This window comes from Gorilla gorilla, chromosome 11, assembly GCF_029281585.2.
Source record: "Gorilla gorilla gorilla isolate KB3781 chromosome 11, NHGRI_mGorGor1-v2.1_pri, whole genome shotgun sequence".
Taxonomy (NCBI): domain Eukaryota; kingdom Metazoa; phylum Chordata; class Mammalia; order Primates; family Hominidae; genus Gorilla; species Gorilla gorilla.
This window is the reverse complement of record NC_073235.2, coordinates 105,240,115-105,263,178: the sequence shown is the minus strand read 5'-3', so window position 1 is coordinate 105,263,178 and position 23,064 is coordinate 105,240,115. Positions and strand designations below refer to the sequence as shown.

At 44.3% G+C, this 23,064-nt stretch overlaps 1 protein-coding gene across 1 annotated transcript in view; it reads right to left on the bottom strand.

Annotated features, from left to right (window-relative positions):
• The window catches only part of FAM117B (family with sequence similarity 117 member B), a 134,711-nt gene extending 117,585 nt beyond the window's left edge, over nucleotides 1-17,126 (bottom strand). The window contains exon 1 of the mRNA XM_031008836.3: nucleotides 16,229-17,126. Coding sequence (XP_030864696.1) covers nucleotides 16,229-16,829 — 601 coding nt within the window. The 5' untranslated portion in view covers nucleotides 16,830-17,126. The remainder of the gene's footprint in view (nucleotides 1-16,228) is intronic.
• Between the last annotated feature and the right edge of the window lie 5,938 nt (nucleotides 17,127-23,064).

The window sequence follows — 23,064 nt, the reverse complement described above, 5'->3', positions numbered from 1 at the left end:
ACTTTTGTTGCCCAGGCTGGAGTGCAATGGCACCACCTCAGCTCACTGCAAACCCTGCCTCCCAGGTTCAAGCAATTCTCTTGCCTCAGCCTCCCAAGTAGCTGGGATTACAGGCATGCATCACCACGCCCGGCTAATTTTGTATTTGTAGTAGAGACAGGGTTTCTCCATGGTGGTCAGGCTGGTCTCTAACTCCTGACTTCAGGTGATCCGCCCGCCTCAGCCTCCCAAACTTGTCTTTATCTTCAGAAATACCAACATACATGCACAATAGGAAAATATAATTAAATGGTTTTCCCAGACACTACTAAATATAGCCCATTATATCCCAGTAGAACAGCATGTAAGATAAAAATTACAAACTTTTGGCCAGGCGTGGTGGCTCACGCCTGTAATCCCAGCACTTTGGGAGGCCCAGGCGGATGGAACACCTGAGGTCAGGAGTTTGAGACCAGCCTGGCCAACATGGTGAAACCCTGTCTCTACTAAAAATACAAAAAATTAACCAGGCGTGGTGGTGGGCGACTATAATCCCAGCTACTCAGGAGGCCGAGGCAGAAGAATCACTTAAACCCAGGAGATGGGAGTTGCAGTGAGCCAAGATTGTGCCATTGCACTCCAACCTGGGCAACAAGAATGAAACTCCATCTCAAAAAAAAAAAAAAAAGAATGGTAAATTAAGGGCCCGGAGCGGTGGCTCACACCTGTGATCCAGCACTTTGGGAGGCTGAGATGGGCAGATCACCTGCAATCAGGAGTTCGAGACCAGCCTGGCCAACGTAGTGAAACCCTGTCTCTACTAAAAATACAAAAATTAGCTGGGCGTGGTGACAGGTGCCTGTAATCCCATCTACTCTGGAGGCTGAGGCACCAGAATTGCTTGAACTGGGAGGCAGAGGTTACAGTGAGCTGAGATGGCACCACTGCACTCCAGCCTGGGCAACTGAGCAAGATTCCGTCTTAAAAAAAAAAAAAAAAAGAATGGCAAATTAGAAGCGAACATCCAAAAATAATCATGAGCTGTGATGGTTATTATTGAGTGTCAACTTGACTGTATTGAAGGATGCAAAGTATTGTTCCTGGGTTTGTTTGTGAGGGTGTTGCCAAAGGAGATTAATATTTGAGTCAGCGGATTGGGAGAGGCAGACCCACCCTCAATCAGGGTGGGCACCATCTAATCAGCTGCCAGTGCGGCTAAAATAAAGCAGGCAGGAGAAGATCTTGGAAGAGCGGACTTGCCGAGTCTTCCGGCCTTCATCTTTCTCCCGTGCTGGATGCTTTCTGCCCTTAAACATCTCACTCCAGTTTCTTCAGCTTTTGGACTCTTGGATTTACACCAGTGGATTGCCAGGCGCTCTCAGGCCTTTGCCACAGACTGAAGGCTGCACTGTCGGCTTCCCTACTTTTGAGGTTTTGGGACTCGGACTGGCTTCCTTGCTCCCCAGATTGCAGACAGCCTATTGTGGGACTTTACCTTGTGATCACATGAGTCAATACTCCTTAATAAACTCCCCTTTATATATACATCTATCCTATTAGTTCAGTTCCTCTAGATAATCCTAATACATGAGCCTTTTCCTTTATCATCCAAATTTTCCATATTTTTATTACTTTCAAATGTTAAAAATTTTAGTGCCTTATGCTCCAAAAGTCCATGGCCTACTCTGTATGAATACAGAAAATGTAACAGCATTTATCAAACAAGTTAATACTGGCAACATTATTAACCCAACCACCCAAGTAGGTTCCAAATCCCAGCCATCATTACACTCTTTCATCTACCAAATCTAATCAGTTAACAAATCCTATCAATTCTTCACTTTTTAAATAAACCCTTTTTCATTCACACTAACTAGAACCACTCTATTTTCAAACAAAGAAATTAAGGCTGCTGAAAATAGTAGAAATTAGGATAAATATAAAAGACTTTCTTCCTATTTTTAATTGCACTAAAACATTGGCTAGATGAAACCCCGTGTCTACTAAAAATCCAAAAAAAAAAAAAAATTAACCAGGTGTGTGGTAGGCGTCTGTAATCCCAGCTACTTGGCAGGCTAAAGGCGGGAGAATCACTTGAACCCAGGAGGTGAAGGTTCCAGTGAGCTGAGATCATACCACTGCACTCCAGCCTGGGCAACAAGAGCAAAACTCCAAAAATAAACAAATAAATAAATAAATAAATAAATAAGCTGAGCACGGTGGTTCACGCTTGTAAATCCCAGCACTCTGGGAGGCCGAGGTGGGCAGATCACTTGAGGTCAGGAGTTCAAGACCAGCCTGGCCAACACAGTGAAACCCCGTCTTTACTAAAAACACAAAAATTAGCCCGGTGTAGTGGCGCGTGCCTGTGATCCCAGCTACTCGAGAGGCTGAGACAGGAGAATCACTTGAACCCGGGAGGCACAGGTTGCAGTGTGCCGAGATCACGCCATTGCACTCCAGCCTCAGAGACAGAACAAGACTCTATCTCAAAAAATAAAAAATAAAAATAAATAAATAAATAACAAAGCATTACAAAGTTTATAACAGAGAGAAAATATCTGATGAATAACAAAGTATTTGACAATTATATCACAAAGGATGGGTGGGAGGAAACAGAATTATATGTAAGGTTCTACCATATGAAATATTAGACAACACACCATCATTCACAAAGTTCTACTAGACAGCAGTGCTCTAGCACAACCACTTTAGAACACAGTAAAAAGAGGCAACAATAGTGAAGATAGGGAAGACAGAAAAGAGAGAGGAAAGGAGACATTCTGGTAGGTAGATTAAACTGTACAATTAAGAGTTTACTCCTTGAGGGCAAGGACTCCAAAAAATAATAGTAAGATGAAATGATAAAACATAATCCAAAGGAGGATGGGGAAAAAATGTTCATGAAATTCAGGTACGAACTGATATCAATTCCCAAAATATACCTGACAACACAAAGAAAAATGCACACCCTTCTGACCCAAAAAATTCTATTTCTAAGAATTTGTCAGCCGGGCACGGTGGCTCATGCCTGTAATCCCAGCACTTTGAGAGGCTGAGGCGGGCAGAACGCCCGAGGTCAGGAGTTCGAGACCAGCCTGGTCAACACGGTGAAACCCCATCTCTACTAAAAATACAAAAATTAGCCAGGTGTGCGCCTGTAGTCCCAGCTACTCAGGAGGCTGAGGCAGGAGAATCACCTGAACCCGGGAGTCAGAGGTTGCAGTGAGCCAAGATCACCCCACTGCACTCCAGCCTGGACAACAGAGCAAGACTTCATCTCAAAAAAAATAAAAAATAATAATAAAAAAAGAATTTGTCCTACAGATAAATTCATATATAAGTGCACAAAGAAGTATATACAAGAATATTCAACCTAGCATCATTTAACAGCAAAAGGCTAGAAATGATCTAAATGTTTATAAACAAAAGCCTGATGAAATAATGCATGGTCCACTATAAACCTATGTGCACAACGACATACACGCACACACACATACATACATACATATATATATGTATTTTTTGTTTTTGGGGGGGGTGGGGACAGAGTCTCGCTCTGTCACCCAGGCTGCAGTGCAGTGGCGCAATCCTGGCTCACTGCAACCTCCACCTCCCAGGTTGAAGCAATTCTCCTGCCTCAGCCTCCCAAATAGTTGGGACTACAGGCGCACACCGACCGCTATACTCGGCTAATTTTTTCCTGTATTTTAGTAGAGACGGGGTTTCACCATGTTGCCCAGGCTGGTCTCGAACTTCTGAGCTCAGGCAATCCACACATCTCGGCCTCCCAAAGTGCTAGGATTACAGGCATGAGCCAACAAGCCCAGCTGACATATGCATATATCTGAATATACATAGAATAGCTCTGGAATTATACAAAGAAACAACTGGGTTTCTCTTGAGAAGAATGAACTGAGACAAACAGCAAGAAGACTGCTGACTGTATTCTCCTTACCATTTATAATTTTTATCATGTGCACATTATTGCCTGCAAAGAAAGAATGGAGTAGGGGAGAGAGGAGAGGAAAGAGAGACACATTCTGGTAGGTAAATTAAACCATACAATTACAGAGTTAGTTCCTTGAGGGCGAAGACTCCAAGCAGCAGCCTATACTAGCTCATGAAAAAGAAGAAAAACGTCAGTAAATTTCTTTTGGGTTAAACTAGCACTAATTTCATCTCAACTGCTACATGCCAGCCTCAATCAAAAAAATGTCAGATACTTCCTATTAAATAATACTAACAATAAAAATACATAAACTCACTAGAACAATACACGGGAAAAGAGGCAAGAGCAAAAACAAGTTTTCAACCAAGTTGTTTTGGAAGCAGATGTTTAGGTGATAACTTTGCTGCAGCCTGATCCTATGCTCCACCCAAGATTTCCTCATCTGCCCCAAAATAAGTTCTAGATTTCTACGGAAAGAATAAAGTCTTGTCATTCACATGTAAGCGATGAATATTTTGCTGTAGTTTTCAAATTCTCATATGCATCAACAAGCTTTTTCTTGTTTAACAAGCATCAAGATCAAGGAAAAAAGTTTCATTTCAGTTGAATATGAAATCTGGGTGTGCTCATTTCAAGCTCAACCCAGAACTGAGTATTTGTACAGAAAAAAATATATATACACATGTTTTGTTGAAATAAATAAACCGTTTTTTTCAGTTTTGAAAATATCACTTTTTATGTACAGGTCTAGAATAGAGACCAAGAAATCGCCACACATTAATAATTCTGCTAGACCTATATTTGACACAGATCTTGTTACAGAAATTTTTGAAGCTCTCAGATAAAATTGTGTTAAGCTATATTTTTTTATATTGCCTTGCTTTATGGTTTTAGTAGCTTTTACTATAAACATTATAAATTTTCCAATGTAAAAAATAACTTTACTAAGTTCATTTAAATTAAATATACCTTTAGAAAAAATAAATCCCATTTTGTCTTATATAAATTATTTAATCAAAACATTATGGTTGCCTTATAAGTTTTTAAAAATCTAAGAAAAGGGAAGAGATTAATTTCAAGAAAGGTAAGCTAAGCTTAACTGCACATTTTCCCCCAAAAAAAGTTAGTTAAAAATAACATGTTTAGTCTTAAAAGGTGGCTGGGGGTGTGCCTCTTGTACATACCCTAGATCACATAATATCTCATTAGCATCTTGTATACTAAAAACTGGGGATAAAACTATTGTTATCACTTAAACAAGGTAAAAAAAAAAATCATACAGGAATTTCTTTAGAAGGAAAAACTAAAGTTTCCTTTACTTCACTACTCACTTGCGATAATGATGATATCCTTAGGGGAGAGAGGAAAACCATACAAAATGAATAGGCTAATAAGATGGTCAAATAAACAGATTCATAGAGAAACCACTCATACTCAAAAGAGCATAAATTATTACTAGAGCAATATATCTCAACTTCCTGGTGACAAATGCCTGGGTTCCCTGAGAAATGGAAACGATGCCAAGGGGTCTCCAGAACAAAAAGATTGGGAAAGTCTGCGCTATAGAAATTAACGAGACAGGCTCTGGACTTAAGGACACTACACATATCCTTAGGCATGATACTGAGGTCTCTTCCCTGGGGAAACTGGCCCAACAGAAGAAAAAAAACCTACTTTTGGGAGTCCCTGCGTCTTCTTTCTAGAGTAACATGCTCCAGACTAGCAGCCTGATCTAAACACAGAAAACATTTAACCAGCATTGTAATGTCTCACTTAAATATTAATAGAAAGTGGCCAGGCTGAGCGGCTCACGCATATAATCCCAGCACTCTGGCTGGTGGAGACAGGCAGATCACTCGAGGTCAGGAGTTCAAGACCAGCCTGGCCAACATGGTGAAACCCACCAAAATTAGCCAGGTGTAGTGGTGTGCCCCTGTAGTCCCAGCTACTCGGGAGGCTGAGGTGGGAGAATTGCTTGAACCCGGGAGGCGAAGGTTGAAGTGAGCCGAGATAGTGCCACTGCACTCCAGCCTGGGCAACGCAGCATCCAGCCTGGGCAACGGAGCAAGACTCCATCTCAAAAAAAAAAAAAAAAAAAAAAAACTTTTAGGCATTAACAGGACAAAGAACAAACAGCAAGGCAAGTGCTCTTGAAGAACTGAAGTATAATGGCCAAAATGTAAAAATCAATAAAAGGAATACAAGATAAAAATAAATCTGATAGGCCGGGCGCAGTGGCTCACTCCTGTAATCCCAGCATTTGGGAGGCCAAGGCGGGCAGATCACCTGAGGTCAGGAGTTCGAGACCAGCCTGGCCAATTTGGTAAAACCCCGTCTCTACTAAAAATACAAAAAATTTAGCTGGGCGTGGTGGCGCGCGCCTACAGTCCCAGCTACTCGGGAGGCTGAGGCAGGAGACTTGCTTGAACCCGGGAGGCGGAGGTTGCAGTGAGCCGAGATCTCTCCACTGCACTCTAGCCTGGGCGACAGAGCGAGACTCCGTCTCAAATAAATAAATCTGATAGAAATAAAAACAGGCTGCCGGGCGCAGTGACTCACGCCTGTAATCCCAGCACTTTGGGAGGCCGAGGCGGGCGGATCACAAGGTCAGGCGATCAAGACCATCCTGGCTAACACAGTGAAACCCCGTCTCTACTAAAAATACAAAAAATTAGCCGGGCGAGGTGGCGGGCGCCTGTAGTCCCAGCTACTCGGGAGGCTGAGGCAGGAGAATGGCGTGAACCCCGGGGGGCGGAGCCTGCAGTGAGCCGAGATCTCGCCACTGCACTCCAGCCTGGGCGACAGCGAGACTCTGTCTCAAAAACAGACAGACAAACAAAAAAAAAAAGAAAAGAAAAAAAAGAAACAGGCCAGGCGTGAGTAATCCCAGCACTTTGGGAGGCCAAGGCAAAAGCATCACTTAAGGCCAGGAGTTCAAGACCAGCCTGGGCAATACAGCGAGACTCAGTCTCTATTTTTTAAAATAAAATATATTTTGAAATTTTGAAAAATAATAAAAAAGAAAAGCAAACAGATAAAGATACGGAAACTAGACAGAAATTGTTAAATTACAGATGTGCTCCAAGATATACCACAACTAGATAACACAGCTTCCAAAAAGAGAAAAAACAAAGATAACAGAAAGGAGAAATAATAAAAGAAAAATTCCCAGAAATAGTCTCTAGACTGAAAAAGCCCACAGAGTAACCAGCACAGTGAACAGAAAACAAACAATGAAACACCTCACAACAAGGCAATCCTCATTTCAGAATGGTGGTAACCCTTCCACAGAGGACAGACACCATCACCAACAAAGGATTAAGAATCAGAATGGTATCCAAATTCTCAACAGCAATTCCAAAAGCTAGAAGATGAAGTGCTTTCAATACCCAGTGGAAAAATTATTTCCAACCTACAATTCTAATTCTATACCCAGTCAAACCGGCAAGTATAAAGACATCACTGAAGATATTCAAGGTCTGGGTATAACATATACCTCCCATGTATCCTCTCTCAAAAAATTATTGGAAAATGCACTCCAGCAAAACAACATCCAGAAATTAGAGTATCCAAAACAGGAGAGAAGTGAAGAGAATTCCTAGGGAAGTTCCCGGTTCTAATAGCTGTGCCACAGATGTAGAGATCAATGAGCTAATTTGGAATATGAGGATGAGGGACTCCAAAAGACATATCTCCAAGGAAAATAAACAAAAGTAACTCTCTGCTATGTTTTTAATTATTTACAGGAAGTTTCCATTATCAAAACTTTCTTAGGGATAAATTTGTGATAGGTACACAGAAAACGAAGCAATCAAAATGAAAAACAATTTTAACCTCAAGGACCATAAAAAGTTATTTAAAAAGAAAATATAACTGTAGTATCCAACAAGGCTCTACTGTAATCAATATTTACATGGTCATAATAACATTAATACTGATTTAACCAAAAGATGCTACACCTACAATGGAAGGATTCGGTAGGATGGTGATTAGAGAATTAAGTGTACATTTTCCACAGTAGCAAGTCACTACATAATACATAAAACTGAAAAAAAAAAAAAAACTCCTGAAGCAGTAGTATAGCAAATTATTTAGAAATGTGTAGGCCAGGCATGGTGGCTCATGCCTGTAATTCCAGCATTTTGGGAGGCCAAGGCGGGTGGATCACTTGAGGCCAGGAGTTCGAGACCAGCCTGGCCAACACGGGGAAACCCTGCCTCTACTAAAAATACAAAAATTAGCAGGGAATGGTGCTACACGCCTACAATCCCAGCTACTCAGGAGGCTGAGGCATAAGAATTGCTTGAACCCAAGAGGCAGAGGTTGCAGTGAGCTGAGATCCTGACATTGCACTCCAGCCTGGGTGACAGAGCGAGACTCTGTCTCAAAAAAAAGAAAGAAAGAAAAAGAAATGTGTAGGTAAACAGCCAAAGAAACCTCTAAGAGTTGAAAGTGGTTGTTTCTAGGGGGCAGGAAGAGGGAGTGGAGAAAGATGTGACAAGGGAACATTGTATTTGATAATAAGTTCAGTGCTATTTGACATTTTAAATTATGCACACGTAGTTTAAAAAAATAAATTTAAATTTAAAAATATAGTATAAAGACAAGCGTGCTATTTTTGCCTTCAAGTAGTTTGGAAATGGAAGTAGCTTACTTTCTCAACTTCCTTCCCTTCTACTGCTGATTTACCTATCATCTTAACCTACGCCCTTACCTCTTCCCCTCCTCAGAGAAAAAAATGTCCTTAATTGTTTCTGAGATTTCCAGACTCTACCATGTACTGGATCCCATGCCTCTCGCATTTTCCATAACCTTGCTCCATCTACATTTACCATCTTCTCTTGAATTTACAATCTTTCATTCTATAAATCCTTTCCCTAAAAGCTATAAACAAGCTGAAGTTTTCCACATCCTGTAAATAACTGAAGCTTAAGCACACCCTTCACCCAGTTTTTTCACTTTCCTTCCGTCCACATTAAAGTACTTTATACTCATTATCTCTACTTCCTCATCCTCCACTTTGATTTGTGCCCCCAACATGCTTTCAAACTACTTTCTCTCACAGATCATTGACTCATCTACACGCCAGATTCAAAGGCCTATTCTCCAGGCTCAGCCTACTTCACGACATTTGAAAATCTTTACTATCTCTCCTTGAAATACAATCTTTCTTTTCGGCTTTCTCAACACTATTCTACCATTTCTCCTCCTACCACATTTCACAGGTTTCTTCACTGGCTTTTCTTTCCACCCTTAAAAATGCTTGTTTCCTCCCAGAGTTCTATCTTCAGCATTTTCCCTATCATTTTATCCACCCTAGTGATTAGTCATTTCGAGTGCTGCCCATATGTAAATGCCTAGCATGATGTACATGTTAAATGAATGTTTACTGAACTGCAATAAATGAGTCCTAATTTTTACCCCCAAGTTCAAAGTGTATCCCTGAGTTTTAAAATGTTATTTGCCACAATCTAGAAAATTATCTGAAGTTCCTGAGAGCACAAACCAAATACATCCACAACTGAGTTCATTTTCTTTTCCCAAATCTGTTCTCCTCACTGTTATCAATTAGAACCACTATCCAAACTATCACCTTCAACTCCCCCTTTCTCAATCCCTACATCCAACAGTTCGCCAAATCAGTCTTTTCAATCTTTTTTACTCTTGCCATTCCCACTGCCATTCCCCCAAAATTCAGGTGATCAATGCCTTTGTGAGCTTCTCCTATCTCAAGTCACACTCTACTCATCTTATTTTATATATATATATATATTCTATTTATTCTAAGAATATAAATACTAGTAACAATAACTGTGAGTGCCTATAGCCTTGGATGAGAAGGAAGACGATGATGTGAAAATATCTGGCTGGGTGTGGTGGCTCACGCTTGCAATCCCAGCACTTTGGGAGGCTGAGGCGGACAGATCACGAGGTCAGGAGTTCAGGACCAGCCTGTCCAATATGGTGAAATCCCGTCTATACTAAAAAAAAAAAAAAAAGTACAAAAATCAGCCGGGCATGGTGGCACGCGGCTGTAGTCCAGCTACTCAGGAGGCTGAGGCAGGAGAATGGCTTGAACCTGGGAGGCGGAGGTTGCAGTAAGCCGAGATCACACCACTGCACTCCAGCCTGGGCGACAGAGTTAGACTCCGACAAAAAAAAAAAAAAAAAAAAAGAAAATATCTGCCAGGCGCGGTGGCTCACGCCTGTAATCTCAGCACTTTGGGAGGCCGAGGCGGATGGATCGCCTGAGGCCAGGAGTTCAAGACCAGCCTGGCCAACATAGTGAAACCCCGTCTCTACTAAAAATACAAAAGTTAGCTGGGCGTGGTGGCAGGCGCCTGTAATCCCAGCTACTCAGGAGGCTGAGGCAGGAGAATCGATTGAACCCAGGAGGCGGAGGTTACAATGAGCCAAGATCTGCCATTGCACTCCAGTCTGGGCAACAAGAGTGAAACTCCATCTCAAAAAAAAAAAAAAAAAAGAAAAGAAAATATCTAATATTGAGATTCCTATACCCCACACACAGATTACAAGGATTTTATTCCTTGAAACAATTATCTACGGTAAGTATCATTAGTATCCCCTTCTTACAAGTAAAGTGAACTTGCCTAAAGTTAAACTGCTAGCAAGTAAATGGCAACTCCAGGATCTGAACCCTGACAGCCTGGCTCCAGAGTACATACTATTAACCATGGAATACTTTCTAATGTATATATTCTATTCAAAGTCATTCTGAAAACTTACGTCTCTCCTTTCTTTTTCTACTATTTCCACTCTCCCCATCCCAACACCCTATTACCCTACATTTCAAGCCACAAAGAACTGAATATGATAGGCTTATTTTCACACCTCTAAGATCCAACTGCAAAGTTCTGTTCTTCCCTTTCTAATCCAATTCAAAATTCATCTCCTCTGAGGGAACCTCTATACCCATCCCCTGTGGAATTATTCACTCTCTAAGCCAGAAAACTCATCACATTATATACTTATGTATCTGTCTTACATGGCTAGTTTGTGAGTCTCTGGAATTCCTTGTGTGTTTTACATCTTTGTATTACACTGTTAATAACACAGAGTAGTTCAATCAAAGCTTACAGAATTTAACTTAATTAAATGTAAATTCTACTAGCCAAGACATAAAACTAATAGTTTCTACTTTGCCTCATCTTCATTGCAAAATATAGACATCACAAACCAAAAGAATTCCCTTTAGCCGGGTGTGGGTGACTCGTGCCTCTAATCCCAGCACTGTGGGGGGCTGAGGCAGGCAGATAGCTTGAGCTCAGGAGTTGGAGAGCACCCTGGGCAACATGGTGAAACCTAGTCTCTACCCAAAATACAGAAAATTAGCTGGGCATGGTGGCATGTACCTGTAGTCCCAGCTACTCGGGAAGCTAAGACGGGAGAATCACCTGAACCCCGGAGGCAGAGGTTGCAGTGAGCCGAGATCGTGCCACTACACTCCAGTCTGGGTGACAGAGACCCAGTCTCCAAAAAAAAAAAGAATTCCCTTGAATGTGTAATGTTAGCAGCAATCCTCCAAATGTTAGAGAAACACTAAATTCTTAGAGATGTATTTCATAAGGTACTAGAAAGCAGACATCAAAGATGACACAAATATGAAGTTCTGGTATCTTGCTTCTTGATTCTGCCTATTAGTCCAAAGAAGTTATCACTTTTTGCTGCCCTTGGCACTCCCCAACTCCAATAAACAAACGAATTTATACACAACTTAATACATCCAAAGGAAGGGGGAAACTAGCAAGAACACGACTTGCTATATATATATATATTTTGTGGTGGTGGTGGTTGTTGTTGTGACGGAGTTTTGCTCTTGTTGCCCAGGCTGGAGTGCAGTGGCACAATCTCGGCTCACTGCAACCTCCGCCTTCTGGGTTCAAGTGATTCTCCTGCCTCTGCCTCCCTGGTAGCTGGGATTATAGGCGCCTGCCACCACACCTGTCTAATTTTTTGTATTTTTAGTAGAGACGGGGTTTCGCCACGTTGGGCAGGCTGGTCTCGAACTCCTGACCTCAGGTCGTCCACCCACCTTGGCCTCCCAAAATGCTGGGATTACAGGTATAAGCCACCGTGCCTGACCAAATTTTTTTTATTATACCACACACCCTAAGTAATTCTGATACAGATGAACCACAGACTACACTTTGAGAAACACCATTCTGGATGTTCACAGGCAATGTTATCACCAATTTGAAACTTCATACAACCATGAAAACTGAACCTACACTGGTAATTTATGTTAAATACACTAAAACTAGAAGCAAAACTAATATGATACACAACAGCTAACTTTTATACTGAGGTACTGTGCTGTTTTTCAGTTTTCCCTTATTTAATCCCTACTATCATATGAAGTAGATTTCACCACCCATTTCACAGATAAGAAAGATAACTTTCCATATCACATGGCTTCTAGTTGGCAGAACACAGGTATTAAACTCAAACTATCTACCCAAAGTATATCCTCCTCACCTCTATGTTATACCATCTCTCCATTTGTAATCTATTTGACATTTTAATAAATAAAATGAAGCTGGGTAAAAGGAGAGAAGGCACAAAAATAAACTTTCTGGTTAACACTGTTGCCTAGGTACCTTTTCTAAACATACCTCAGTTCCTAATGACAAACGGCTTTGCTATGGAGATGGCAGTCACTGAAGGTGGGAAGTTTAAAATATCTGTCAGGGATGGGTGCTTGGATTACTTTATAGTAGTCAAGAGTAGGAAGTTCTACACCAGCCAATTAGCTCTAACCCTAGAAGAATAAAGCAACTGGATAGGGATCTTGATACCTTCAACTTAGGGACTCTGAGATACTGGATCCCTAACAAAGGTTAGAGCATCCAGTTCATCTGATAAGACACCTAGAAGTCAACAGCCTGATCTAGATGGACCCTGAAATTTGAGTCCTATGAGGTTTATAGAATTATATGGGGTAGACCCTTACCCTTTACGGTAGGGATTTTTACATTCATCACAGCTGCAAACTGGTGGTAGCCTCCCTTTAATGAAAAAGGGACTCTGACATTTACAAAGACTTTCCTTCCAGATTTAGTCAGATAAAAACAGCAAATGATTTCATCGTAGTTTTGTGTGTGTTATGAACACCTGAAATCTGAAAACACTTTGTTCTACTCTGCATGGATATTTACTAGAGTGAAACAACAATTCCTGGGAAGGAAACTATGAGACATTCACACTAGAGTATGACTTAATAACAGACAATATTTCTCACACCTAAGTGAAAGTGCTGCACTAGAAAAATAAGAGTTTTTATTTTTCTAGTTGGCGGAACACAGGTATTAAACCTGACCTCAGGTGATCCACCGCCTCGGCCTCCCAAAGTGCTGGGATTACCCCTGTGAGCCACCGTGCCTGGCCAAATTATTTTTTATTATACCACACACCCTAATTCTGATACAGATGAACCACAGACTACACTTTGAGAAATAAGAGTTTTTATTTTTCTGGATTTATTTATTTATTTATTTATTTTGGTGGGGGAGCAAATGGGGATAATTTTACAGCAAATACTCTACGGGATGATCGAGGGAAGGGGAGCGTTCAAAAACATGAAGAGAGGACATGGGAGTAGCCTGACATCCCAGGAAATAGAGCCCTCCTAGAGATCAGAGGACAAGAGTACCTTCCTCCACACCTTGCCAATACTTAATTCAACCCAGTTCTCCTCAGGGTGTTTCTCTGAGTGTCAAACAGTTGTTAAGAGAGCCAGATTCTGTTATCAGACTACAGGCTGTGCCTCCTTCTGCCACCTCTACTGCCCACTTATAAGCCAGCTCCTTCCCTTCCACCTGATGCACTATGCTGGCTCCAGAAGGCTGAAGGACTGAAGCAGTTTTGTTCATATCTGTAAGAGTTACTTAACTAGTGGCTGGGCGCGGTGACTCATGCCTGTAATCCCCAGCACTTTGGGGAGGCCGAGGTCGGCAGGTCACCTGAGGTTGGGAGCTTGAGACCAGCCTGACCAATGTGGAGAAACCCTGTATCTACTAAAAACACAAAATTAGCCAGGCGTGGTAGCGCATGCCTGTAATCCCAGCTACTCGGGAGGCTGAGGCAGGAGCATCGCTTGAACCCGGGAGGCAGAGGTTGCAGTGAGCCAAGATTGCCCCATTGCACTCCAGCCTAGGTGACAGAGTGAGACTCCATCTTAAAAAAAAAAAAAAAAAGTTACCTAACTAAGTACATGTAATTTTGGTGTGCTATATATTTCCCACATTCTATCTTACACATCATGATGTCACTTCCTTGATATAATATAAAGACATGGTCTTTGGAGTACAACTGACCAAAGTTCAAATAAATACCAACTCTGCCACTTGTTAGTTAACCTCTCTAAAAGCTATAGTGAGGGTTAAATGAGATTTTGCATAAAAACCACCTGCCAAATAGTAAGAGTTCAGTAGGTGACAGAGGTTATGAAGCAGGGAGGGGAAATCTAGTACTTTTATCACGGTTTTAGAAAAGCATTCTGCATTCTCAAAAGGTTTAAAATAGTGCTCTGTGCCGGGCAATCATAGCACTTTGGGAGGCCAAGGCGGGCAGATCACATAAGGTCAGGAGTTCCAAACCAGCCTGGCAAACATGGTGAAACCCCATCTCTACTAAAATACAAAAATTAGCCGGGCATGATGGCGGGTGCCTGTAATCCCAGCTACTCGGGAGGCTGAGATAGGAGAATCGCTTGAACCCAGGAGACCATGGTTGCAGTGAGCCGAGATCAGATAACTGCACTCCAGCCTGGGCAGCTGAGCAAGACTCCGTCTCAAAAAATAAATAAAAATATAAATAAAAATAAATACATAAATAAAACAGTGCTCTGGTTCTAACTAGAAAACACTATTCGGGCCGGGCGCAGTGGCGCATGCCTGTAATCCCAGCATTCTGGGAAGCCGAGGCGGGCACTTCAGCTGAGGTCAGGAGTTCGAGACCAGCCTGGCCAACATGGTGAAACCCTGTCTCTACTAAAAATACAAAAATTAGCCGGGCATGGTGGAGGTCGCCTGTAATCCCAGCTACTCAGGAGACTGAGGCAGAATCGTTTGAACCCGGGAGTTGGAGGCTGCAGTAAGCCGAGATCGTGTAACTGCACTCCAGCCTGGGCAACAGAAACTCTGTCTCAAAAAAAGAAAATACTATTCATCATTTTCCAGGGCAATTCTCTCTAAATAAGTATTATCTAAAACTTTCATAAAATAAATAGTAAGAAAGAGTCATCCTATTCCTTCCATTTCGGAAACTATTTCATCTGAATTTGTTTCCTGAAATTCCCAACCGTTCTGCCTGGAAAATTCTAACAGAAGTTCCCCAGACAGGGAAAGACAAAGATATATGTTGACAAAAATGAATACATAACTAAAAACCACCCATTTCTTTCCTCAAGGCAACAAGATTATAAATTTTATTCCTTTCCACTTCCCACAATTTGAATTTCTCTTTTGAGTTACTCTTTATGAATGACTCCACTGGCACCCAACAGCTCCATTCAGGACCTTCCCCAAGAAAGCTTCCAGGTAAACAGAAAAACAACGAATGTTAGCTCCCTAAAACAATAACAAGATGGAGACAAACACTAGATTCTGTTTTTCTACATTCAAAACACAGAATCAGTACACAAAATCAGAAATACACCCAGAGCCTCAGACAAAACCCATAAACCTTCCTAAGGAATCTTGTTTAATTCTCACTTCTTGCTACCCATTTATCAAGTCTTAGGAAATGCCAAAACACGGTTCTCAGCCTCGTCTGTTCAGTGATCCAAATCTGCCACTGCTAATGCATTCAGTACCCCAGATCTGAAACTGTTTTGTGAACAGAAATACTTAGCAGCAGCAGATATGGGCTATGCCAACATTAACCTTGTCCCTAAAACAAAGTGACAAACCACTCCTAGCCTCACCCTCAAGGGAGGGTAAGCAGTAACGACTCCTCCAGGAGTAAGGCCAGGACGCCAGGTTTATCATTAACACTCATCAGCTCAAGCCCAAGGTTTAGCCGCTGCACCTCCACCACCAGGGAGCCGTGCGGGGCAGGCAGAGGGGTGAATGAGGCGGGCGGGCGGGCGGGGCGTAGGGTAGGCCCGGGAAAGGCGGGGCCGCACTACCCGGTCCCCACCGCCCGGCACCGCCCCCAGCCCCGCCCCCAGGCACCCGGGCTCCGCGGCAGCTCTGCAGTCCCCGCGCGATTGCAGCGCGCGCCCGGGACCCCTTCCCGCAGCCGCCTCCCCCTTGCTGCGCGACCCCCAGCACTTACCTGCTTTGCAAACCGGGGCGCTGGGGCTCCTCTTTTCCGGCGAGCTTCGGCTCTGCTCCGGAGACCTCCTCCGATGCCGGACGCGGGCTGGGGGTGGGGCCGCGCTCACCTCGCCGGTCCACAGGTGGGTGGGCGACGAGCTGGGCGACGACACGGTGCCCAGCAGCGGCGGCGGCGGCGGCGGCCGTGGGGGGCTCCCGCGAGCTCCAGGCGCGGCGCTGCGCGTGGGGCTGGTGCCTCGCGTGGACGTCGCGGACGCGCCCGTCTGCGTGGCCACCGTGGGGCTGGTGCGCGCGGCCGCGTTCCCGCCGCCGCGCGTGGGGCTGGTGCTGCGCGAGGCGGTGCGCGGGCCACCACCGCCGCCGCCGCCTGCGGGGCCTGAGGCGCCACCACAGCAGCCACCGTTGTTGTTGCCGCCGCCGCCGCCGCCGCCGCTCCGCGTGGGGCTGCCATGTTGCTGCTGCTGCTGCTTCAGCTGGAACGGAACCGTCGCCCTCATGGGCTGCAAGCGGCTCCCGGGTCCCCCGGCCGTGGCCACCGCACCACCCCCAAGGGAGCCGGCCGGCGTGGGGGACCCATTGCGCCTCACCCGCTGGGACATGGTCCCCCCCCTCCCCGGTGACTGGGCGAGACGGGGGGTTTTGTTGTTGTTGGGCTGCAGGGGGAGGATTCTCGAGGCCGGAGGGCAGGCCCCCCGAGACGGGGTGACGAAGCCGGACTCCGGGGTGCAGGGGGCGACCGGGCCGGGGCAGGCAGCAACGAGGTGGTGCAGCCGCCGCCGCCGCCGCCGCTGCTCCTCATCAACAATAGTGTCTCCTCTGCTGCCCCCGCCCCCCACGATCGCCCATTGGTGCAGCGTCAGCCGCGCTCGAGCCGCTCCACTGCTCCCATTGGCTACGAGCAGCTCGGGTCCCGGGCCCCCGAGGCCTTGAGAGCCTGGGTGTGCGCGGAGACCGTCTGCTCTTTAAAGAGAAAGAGACCCGCCCCCCGCGGGGAGGGAGCGGAGGAAATGGGCCCTGTGTGTACGTGTAGTGTGCGCGCGCGTGTGTGTACACGTGAGTGCCCGTGTACGCGCGCGCCTAGCCACGCGCGCCTTTCCTTTCCCGCCGGGGGGAGCCCTGGGGACTCAGACTCTGGAAGGTTGCCAAAGGAAATGTCCAGACCCGGAGCAGTTCCCAGGGATGGTCTGAAGCCTTTTCCGCATAACTCATTTCCTTACCCCAGTGTTCACTTGTGTTCACCTGTACGCGCATCTCTTTCGGGCTTTTATTCTTAATGTTTTTGTTCTGCCCTAATTCCATCTACCTATGGGCAGGGCTCAAAAGGAGAAGAAATTTAACTAATCTTACTGGCATTTTACACCTGTCTCCTTTTATTTTTTAGAGCTCTACAAAGAGGCAAATCTCAGAAAGATTAAACTTGCCTGTTAGAATGCGATTTTAGATAGTATCTATGGAGTTCAGTTACCACATGTTATTCCTACCCTCCTGTATCTCAAGTAATCAAGACTATTTTAATCAGCTGCTTCGCTGTTCCCTGATACCTTGGAAGGATGGCTGCTACCTTACCAGTTTGTAAAGTGCTACAGTTCACAGAGGGCCTTATTTGATTCTACACGATCATTGTTTGAGACAGAACTGGGACAGCCATCCATATTTTTGTCTAGCGGAGGAAACAAGTCTTTGGTGTGGCAAAGACTCGGGAAGGCAGGCAGTGACACTATTTCTAAAATGACCTAAAGGGCTCCTCATCAAGAAAATAAAAAATGGTGGACCCAAAACCTACACTGCCACCTGTCTGGCTATAAATTGCCTATCCATGACCTCTTTTCCCTCTACTATTTTTATTAGTTGTACATGCTAGACAGATTTCGTCGTGTAAAAATGTGGGAGTGGAGGGCATAGTATGATTCACTCTGGACCTGAAATCCTACTGGGTCCCTGTGCGCGGTGGTGGAAGGCCTTTTTTTTTTTTTTTTTTTTTTTTTTTTGAGAAGAAGTCTCTCTCTCTCACCTAGGCTGGAGTGCAGTGGCGGAGTGCACTGGCTCGAATCTCGGCCCACTGCAACCTCCGCCTCCCGCGTTCAAGCAGTTCTCCTGCCTCCGCCTCCCAAGTAGCTGGGATTACAGGCGCGTGCCGCCACGCCCCGTAATTTTTCTATTTTTAGTAGAGACGCGGTTTCACCGTGTTGGCCAGGGTGGTCTTGATCTCTTGACCTCATGATCCGCCCACCTCGGCCTCCAAAAATGCTGGAATTATAGGCGTGAGGTGGGAGGCTTTTAAAGACCTAGAGAGGAGGCCGGGTGCGGTGGCTCATGCCTGTAATCCCAGCACTTTGATAGGCCGAGGCGGGCGGATCACCTGAGGTCGGGAGTTCGAGACCAGCTTGACCAACATGGAGGAAACCCCGTCTCTACTAAAAATACAAAATTAGCCGGGCGTGGTGGCGCATGCCTGTAATCTCAGCTACTCGGGAGGCTGAGGCAGGAGAATCGCTTGAACCCGGGAGGCAGAGGTTGGAAGGAGCCGAGATCGTTCCATTGCACTCCAGCCTGGGCAACAAGAGCAAAACTCTGTCTTAAAAAAAAAAAAAATTAAAAAAAAAAGACCTAGAGAGGAAATTCAAATCCCATGACCACCACTTACTCTGTGACCTTGAGTGGATCACTAGCCAGTCTCCTTATCTGTAAAATGCAGTTAAACAGTACCATGTGCTTCATACTGTTGTTATGATTATTAACCAAGGATGATATGAGAATGTGGTGTGTAGAAGGTGGTCAGCACTTCCAGAGTCTCCACGTGATTCAGAGACCCACATCTCTCCTTACCATCCACTCCCCTTTCTCCTCCTCTCTCCCCCTCCACAGAGAAAGCCCCAGCCCCTTAGCCCAGGAACCTGCCTTAAGTTGGCTGGTGCTCTGGATAGATCTGACGTCACTATCTGGCCCCTACAGCCTGGTGTGAGGCCAAAAACAGCTTCTCACTGGATAGGAACATACAGGAAACTGCCAGCAGGATCCATGCAAAGAGCCAAGTCTGGTCTGAAAAGAATGGATAGACAAGATATGCCTTTAAATAAGGATGTAATCCCAGCACTTAGGGAGGCCAAGTCAGATCACTTGAGATCAGGTGTTTGAGATCAGCCTGGCCAACATGGCGAAACCCTGTCTCTACTAAAAATACAAAATTAGCCAGGCATGGTGGCACATGCCTATAATCCCAGCTACTCAGGAGGCTGAGGCAAGAGAATAGCTTGAAACCCGGAAGTCAGAGGCTGCAGTGAACGGAGATCTCGCCACTGCACTGCAGCCTGGACGACAGAGCGAGACTCTGAAATAAATAACTCATGGAAGCTGTATGTGGTATTTTGTCTTGCACAAAGTAGGACCTCAGTACATATTTACTGAATTAATCCAAAGGAAGTCCTGCAGCCCTGGTGTCCTTAGCTTCCTGATCAATTGATTTGGATATCACCAAACTAGAGACATCTTTGTTGGTGGCAAGAGGCTTTTAGCTTGCCTGAGCTGAAGAACTGATTTCAGCAGATCTTATTAGATTTCATTAAATCAACTGATTTCACTAGATCAAAGAGCTTAAAAAAATGTCCTTGGCTCAGTCATGAGATCTGATGGAGCCATTTCGCCTTTTGCTTCTAGTTATGTTTCCTACAGAAACTCGAATCTACAGTTCCAGGAAATTTGTTTTCATCTTATTTGATAGCTTACCTCACTCATCAGTGTAGGGCTTAACTTTAAACAAATGAGAGCACTTCAATTAAAGCAGGTAATTAACCACTTCAGCACCCTTTGTACTAAAGGATATTTGTGATGACTTGTAAATCAAAGCTTTGAAACGATGAAATTTGGCAGGGCACTGTGGCTCATGCCTGTGATCCCAGCACCTTGGAAGGCCAAGGCCGGGGGATCATTGAGCTCAGGAGTTCAAGACCAGCCTGGCCAACAAGGTGAAACCACGTATCTACAAAAATTAGCTGGTGCATGCCTGTAGTCCCAGCTATTTGGGAGGCTGAGGTAGGAGGATTGCTTGAGCCCAGGAGGCAGAGGTTGCAGTGAGCCAAGATCATGCCACTGTACTCCAGCTTGGGAGACAGAGTGAGACACTGTTTCAAAAAAATAAAAATAATTTTTTAAAAAGTATTAAATTATTAAAGAATGCTAAAAAAGAAGGGAAAAACTTGCTTCGATAACTTAGAGCTCTTCAGTCTGTTTTTAAGATTTAATGGCAATGAATAAAAGCATCATTTACTCTTGACTTCATTATCTATTGTTGAAGATTCAAAGAAAACAATGTGCATCAAGGTGATGTATTGGTTTTTAGTTTGCTGGTTTATCTACAAAGAGAGTCCTTGTATTTCAAGGATCAACAAAATAAATGTATCTCCCTCTAGTTTAACCCTGCTCTTCTTAGGATATAATTCAAATTTTCCCATTTTCTCTCCGAGGTTGAAACATGACTACATAAAATTGTAGACAAAAAGCAACATATTGGAATTGGTTTGTCTGTATTTAAACTTCAAAAGACAAAATTATTGATAGGCTCATTTGCTCCTGTGCTTGCTTAACTCTACAATGATCCTGCTGTGGTAAAAGAAGATGGGTTTTATGAAAAAGTTTATTGTCCTGTAGTGGTTTCTTTTCTTCCTTTAGTTATTCTAGAATCAGCTGTATCCACTTACAGACCTCTAAAATGTCATTGAATGGAACATTATACAGCCATCAAAATGGTAATTATGAAATCACAAATTCCTTTCACTTTAAATGAAAAAAATCAAAAGTATGCATCCATTGTAATTATAATAATCTTATAAAAGGCATACACCTTTTATAAAATACTGACATGAAAATAGAGGCCTGAGGACAGGCACAGTGCCTATAGTCCCAGCACTTTGGAAGGCCTAGGTGGGCAGATGCCTTGAGCCCAGGAGTTCAAGACAAGCCTGGGCAACATGGCAAAACCCTATCTCTACAAAAAATTTTAAATTAGCTGTACATGGTAGTGCATATCTGTAGTATCAGCTACTCGGGAGGCTGAGATGGGAGCATCACCTGAACCTGGGAGGTCAAGGCTGCAGTGAGCCGTGAACACACCACTGCACTCCAGCCTGGGTGACAGAGTGAGACCCTGCCTCAAAAAAGAAAGAAAATAAAGCCAGGCACAGTGGTTCACACTTGTAATCCCAGCACTTTGGGAGGCCGAGGTGGGAGGATTGCTTGAGCCCAAGAGTTTGAGACCAGCCTGAGTAACATAAGACTCCATCTCTACAGAAACTTTTAAAATTAGGGCCTGGTGCAATGGCTCACACCTGTAATCCCAGCACTTTGAGAGACCAAGGCAAATGGATCACTTGAGGCCAGGAATTTGAGACCAGCCTGGCCAACATGGCAAAACTCCCTCTCTACTAAAAATACAAAAATTAGCCAAGCATGGTGGCGCACACCTGTGATCCCAGCTACTCGGAAGGCTGAGGCACGAGAATCGCTTGAACTCAGGAGGTAGAGGTTGCAGTGAGCTGAGATCATACCACGGCACTCCAGCTTGGGCGACAGAGTGAGACTCTGTCACCCAGAAAAAAAAAAATACATACATACATATATACACACACACACACACATATATACACATATGTTTTAGCCAGGTGTGGTGACACGCACCTGTAGTCCTAGCTCCTTAGGAGGCTGAGGTGGAAGGATCCTCTGAGCCCAGGAGTTTGAGGGTGTAGTGAGCCATGATTGCACCACTGCACTCCAGCCTGGGTGACAGAGTGAGACCTTGTGTCTAAAAACAAAAAAAGAGGTTTTTCCCCAAGAAATGTTGATACATGATTTCCTAATTAAAAGGAGAATTATAAGAACTTGAACTCCTGAGCGATATTCTGTGTGTAAAATCTGACTGTTACTTCACTGAAATTTGTCTTAGGCCAAATATGTGTCCATAGCACTACATATTTCCAGCTGTCCTTCTTGCCTCTGTGACTGTGCCTTGGTCACTTTTGCTGGCTCCTTCTCATTCTGACCCTTGAAAAGTAAGAGTGCCTGAGAACCTCATCTAAGCCTTTCACTTCCTAGACTGGCAGCTGCATTTGTGCCCAGAATTCCACTGACCATCACACTGCCATCTCTTCAACTGCCTGCTTGGCATCTCTTCTCGTATATCTCACAGGTACCACAAACCTTGTCCACAAATAAACTTCATCATCTCTTCACCACCACCAACTGACTCTTCTTGCAGTCTTCCCTATCTCAGTCAGTGGTACCACCATCTTCTAAGTAGTCTAAATCAAAACCCTAGAAGTCATCTTGGCTCTCCCCCTTCCTTGGGGTAAGGCCAGTGAATCACTGTATTTTAACTACTCTTGTTCCTAAATCGCTCATGAATCTACTACTATTCTCCAGGCATACCATCCCTTCTAGCCAAGCCTCTATCTTCTCTGGCCTGCACTCTTACTCTTACTTAGCCAGTCTCCCTAGATCATCTCTTCCCCACCCTACTTCTCCAAGCTCCCAATTCCCCACACATCTATAGTGGTATCTTAAAACCACAAATGTAATCACCTCACTACGCAGCCTAAAGCTTACCATCCTTTCTTAGGACCAATCTCCCAGTCCTGAGGCTTCCCATAACTTCCATGGGCCCACCTCTGACCTCTCTTCCTCTCTAGGCTCCCGCCATTCTGCTCCTCTTTCATTTCCCCCAAAAACAATACTCTCATCCTAATTCCTTCACACATGCTAGTTCTTCTCCTTGGAACACGTCTCACTCTTGTCACGTGGCCAACTTCTCAGTTTTTAGATGGAGGAGGCCTGGGTTGTCATACC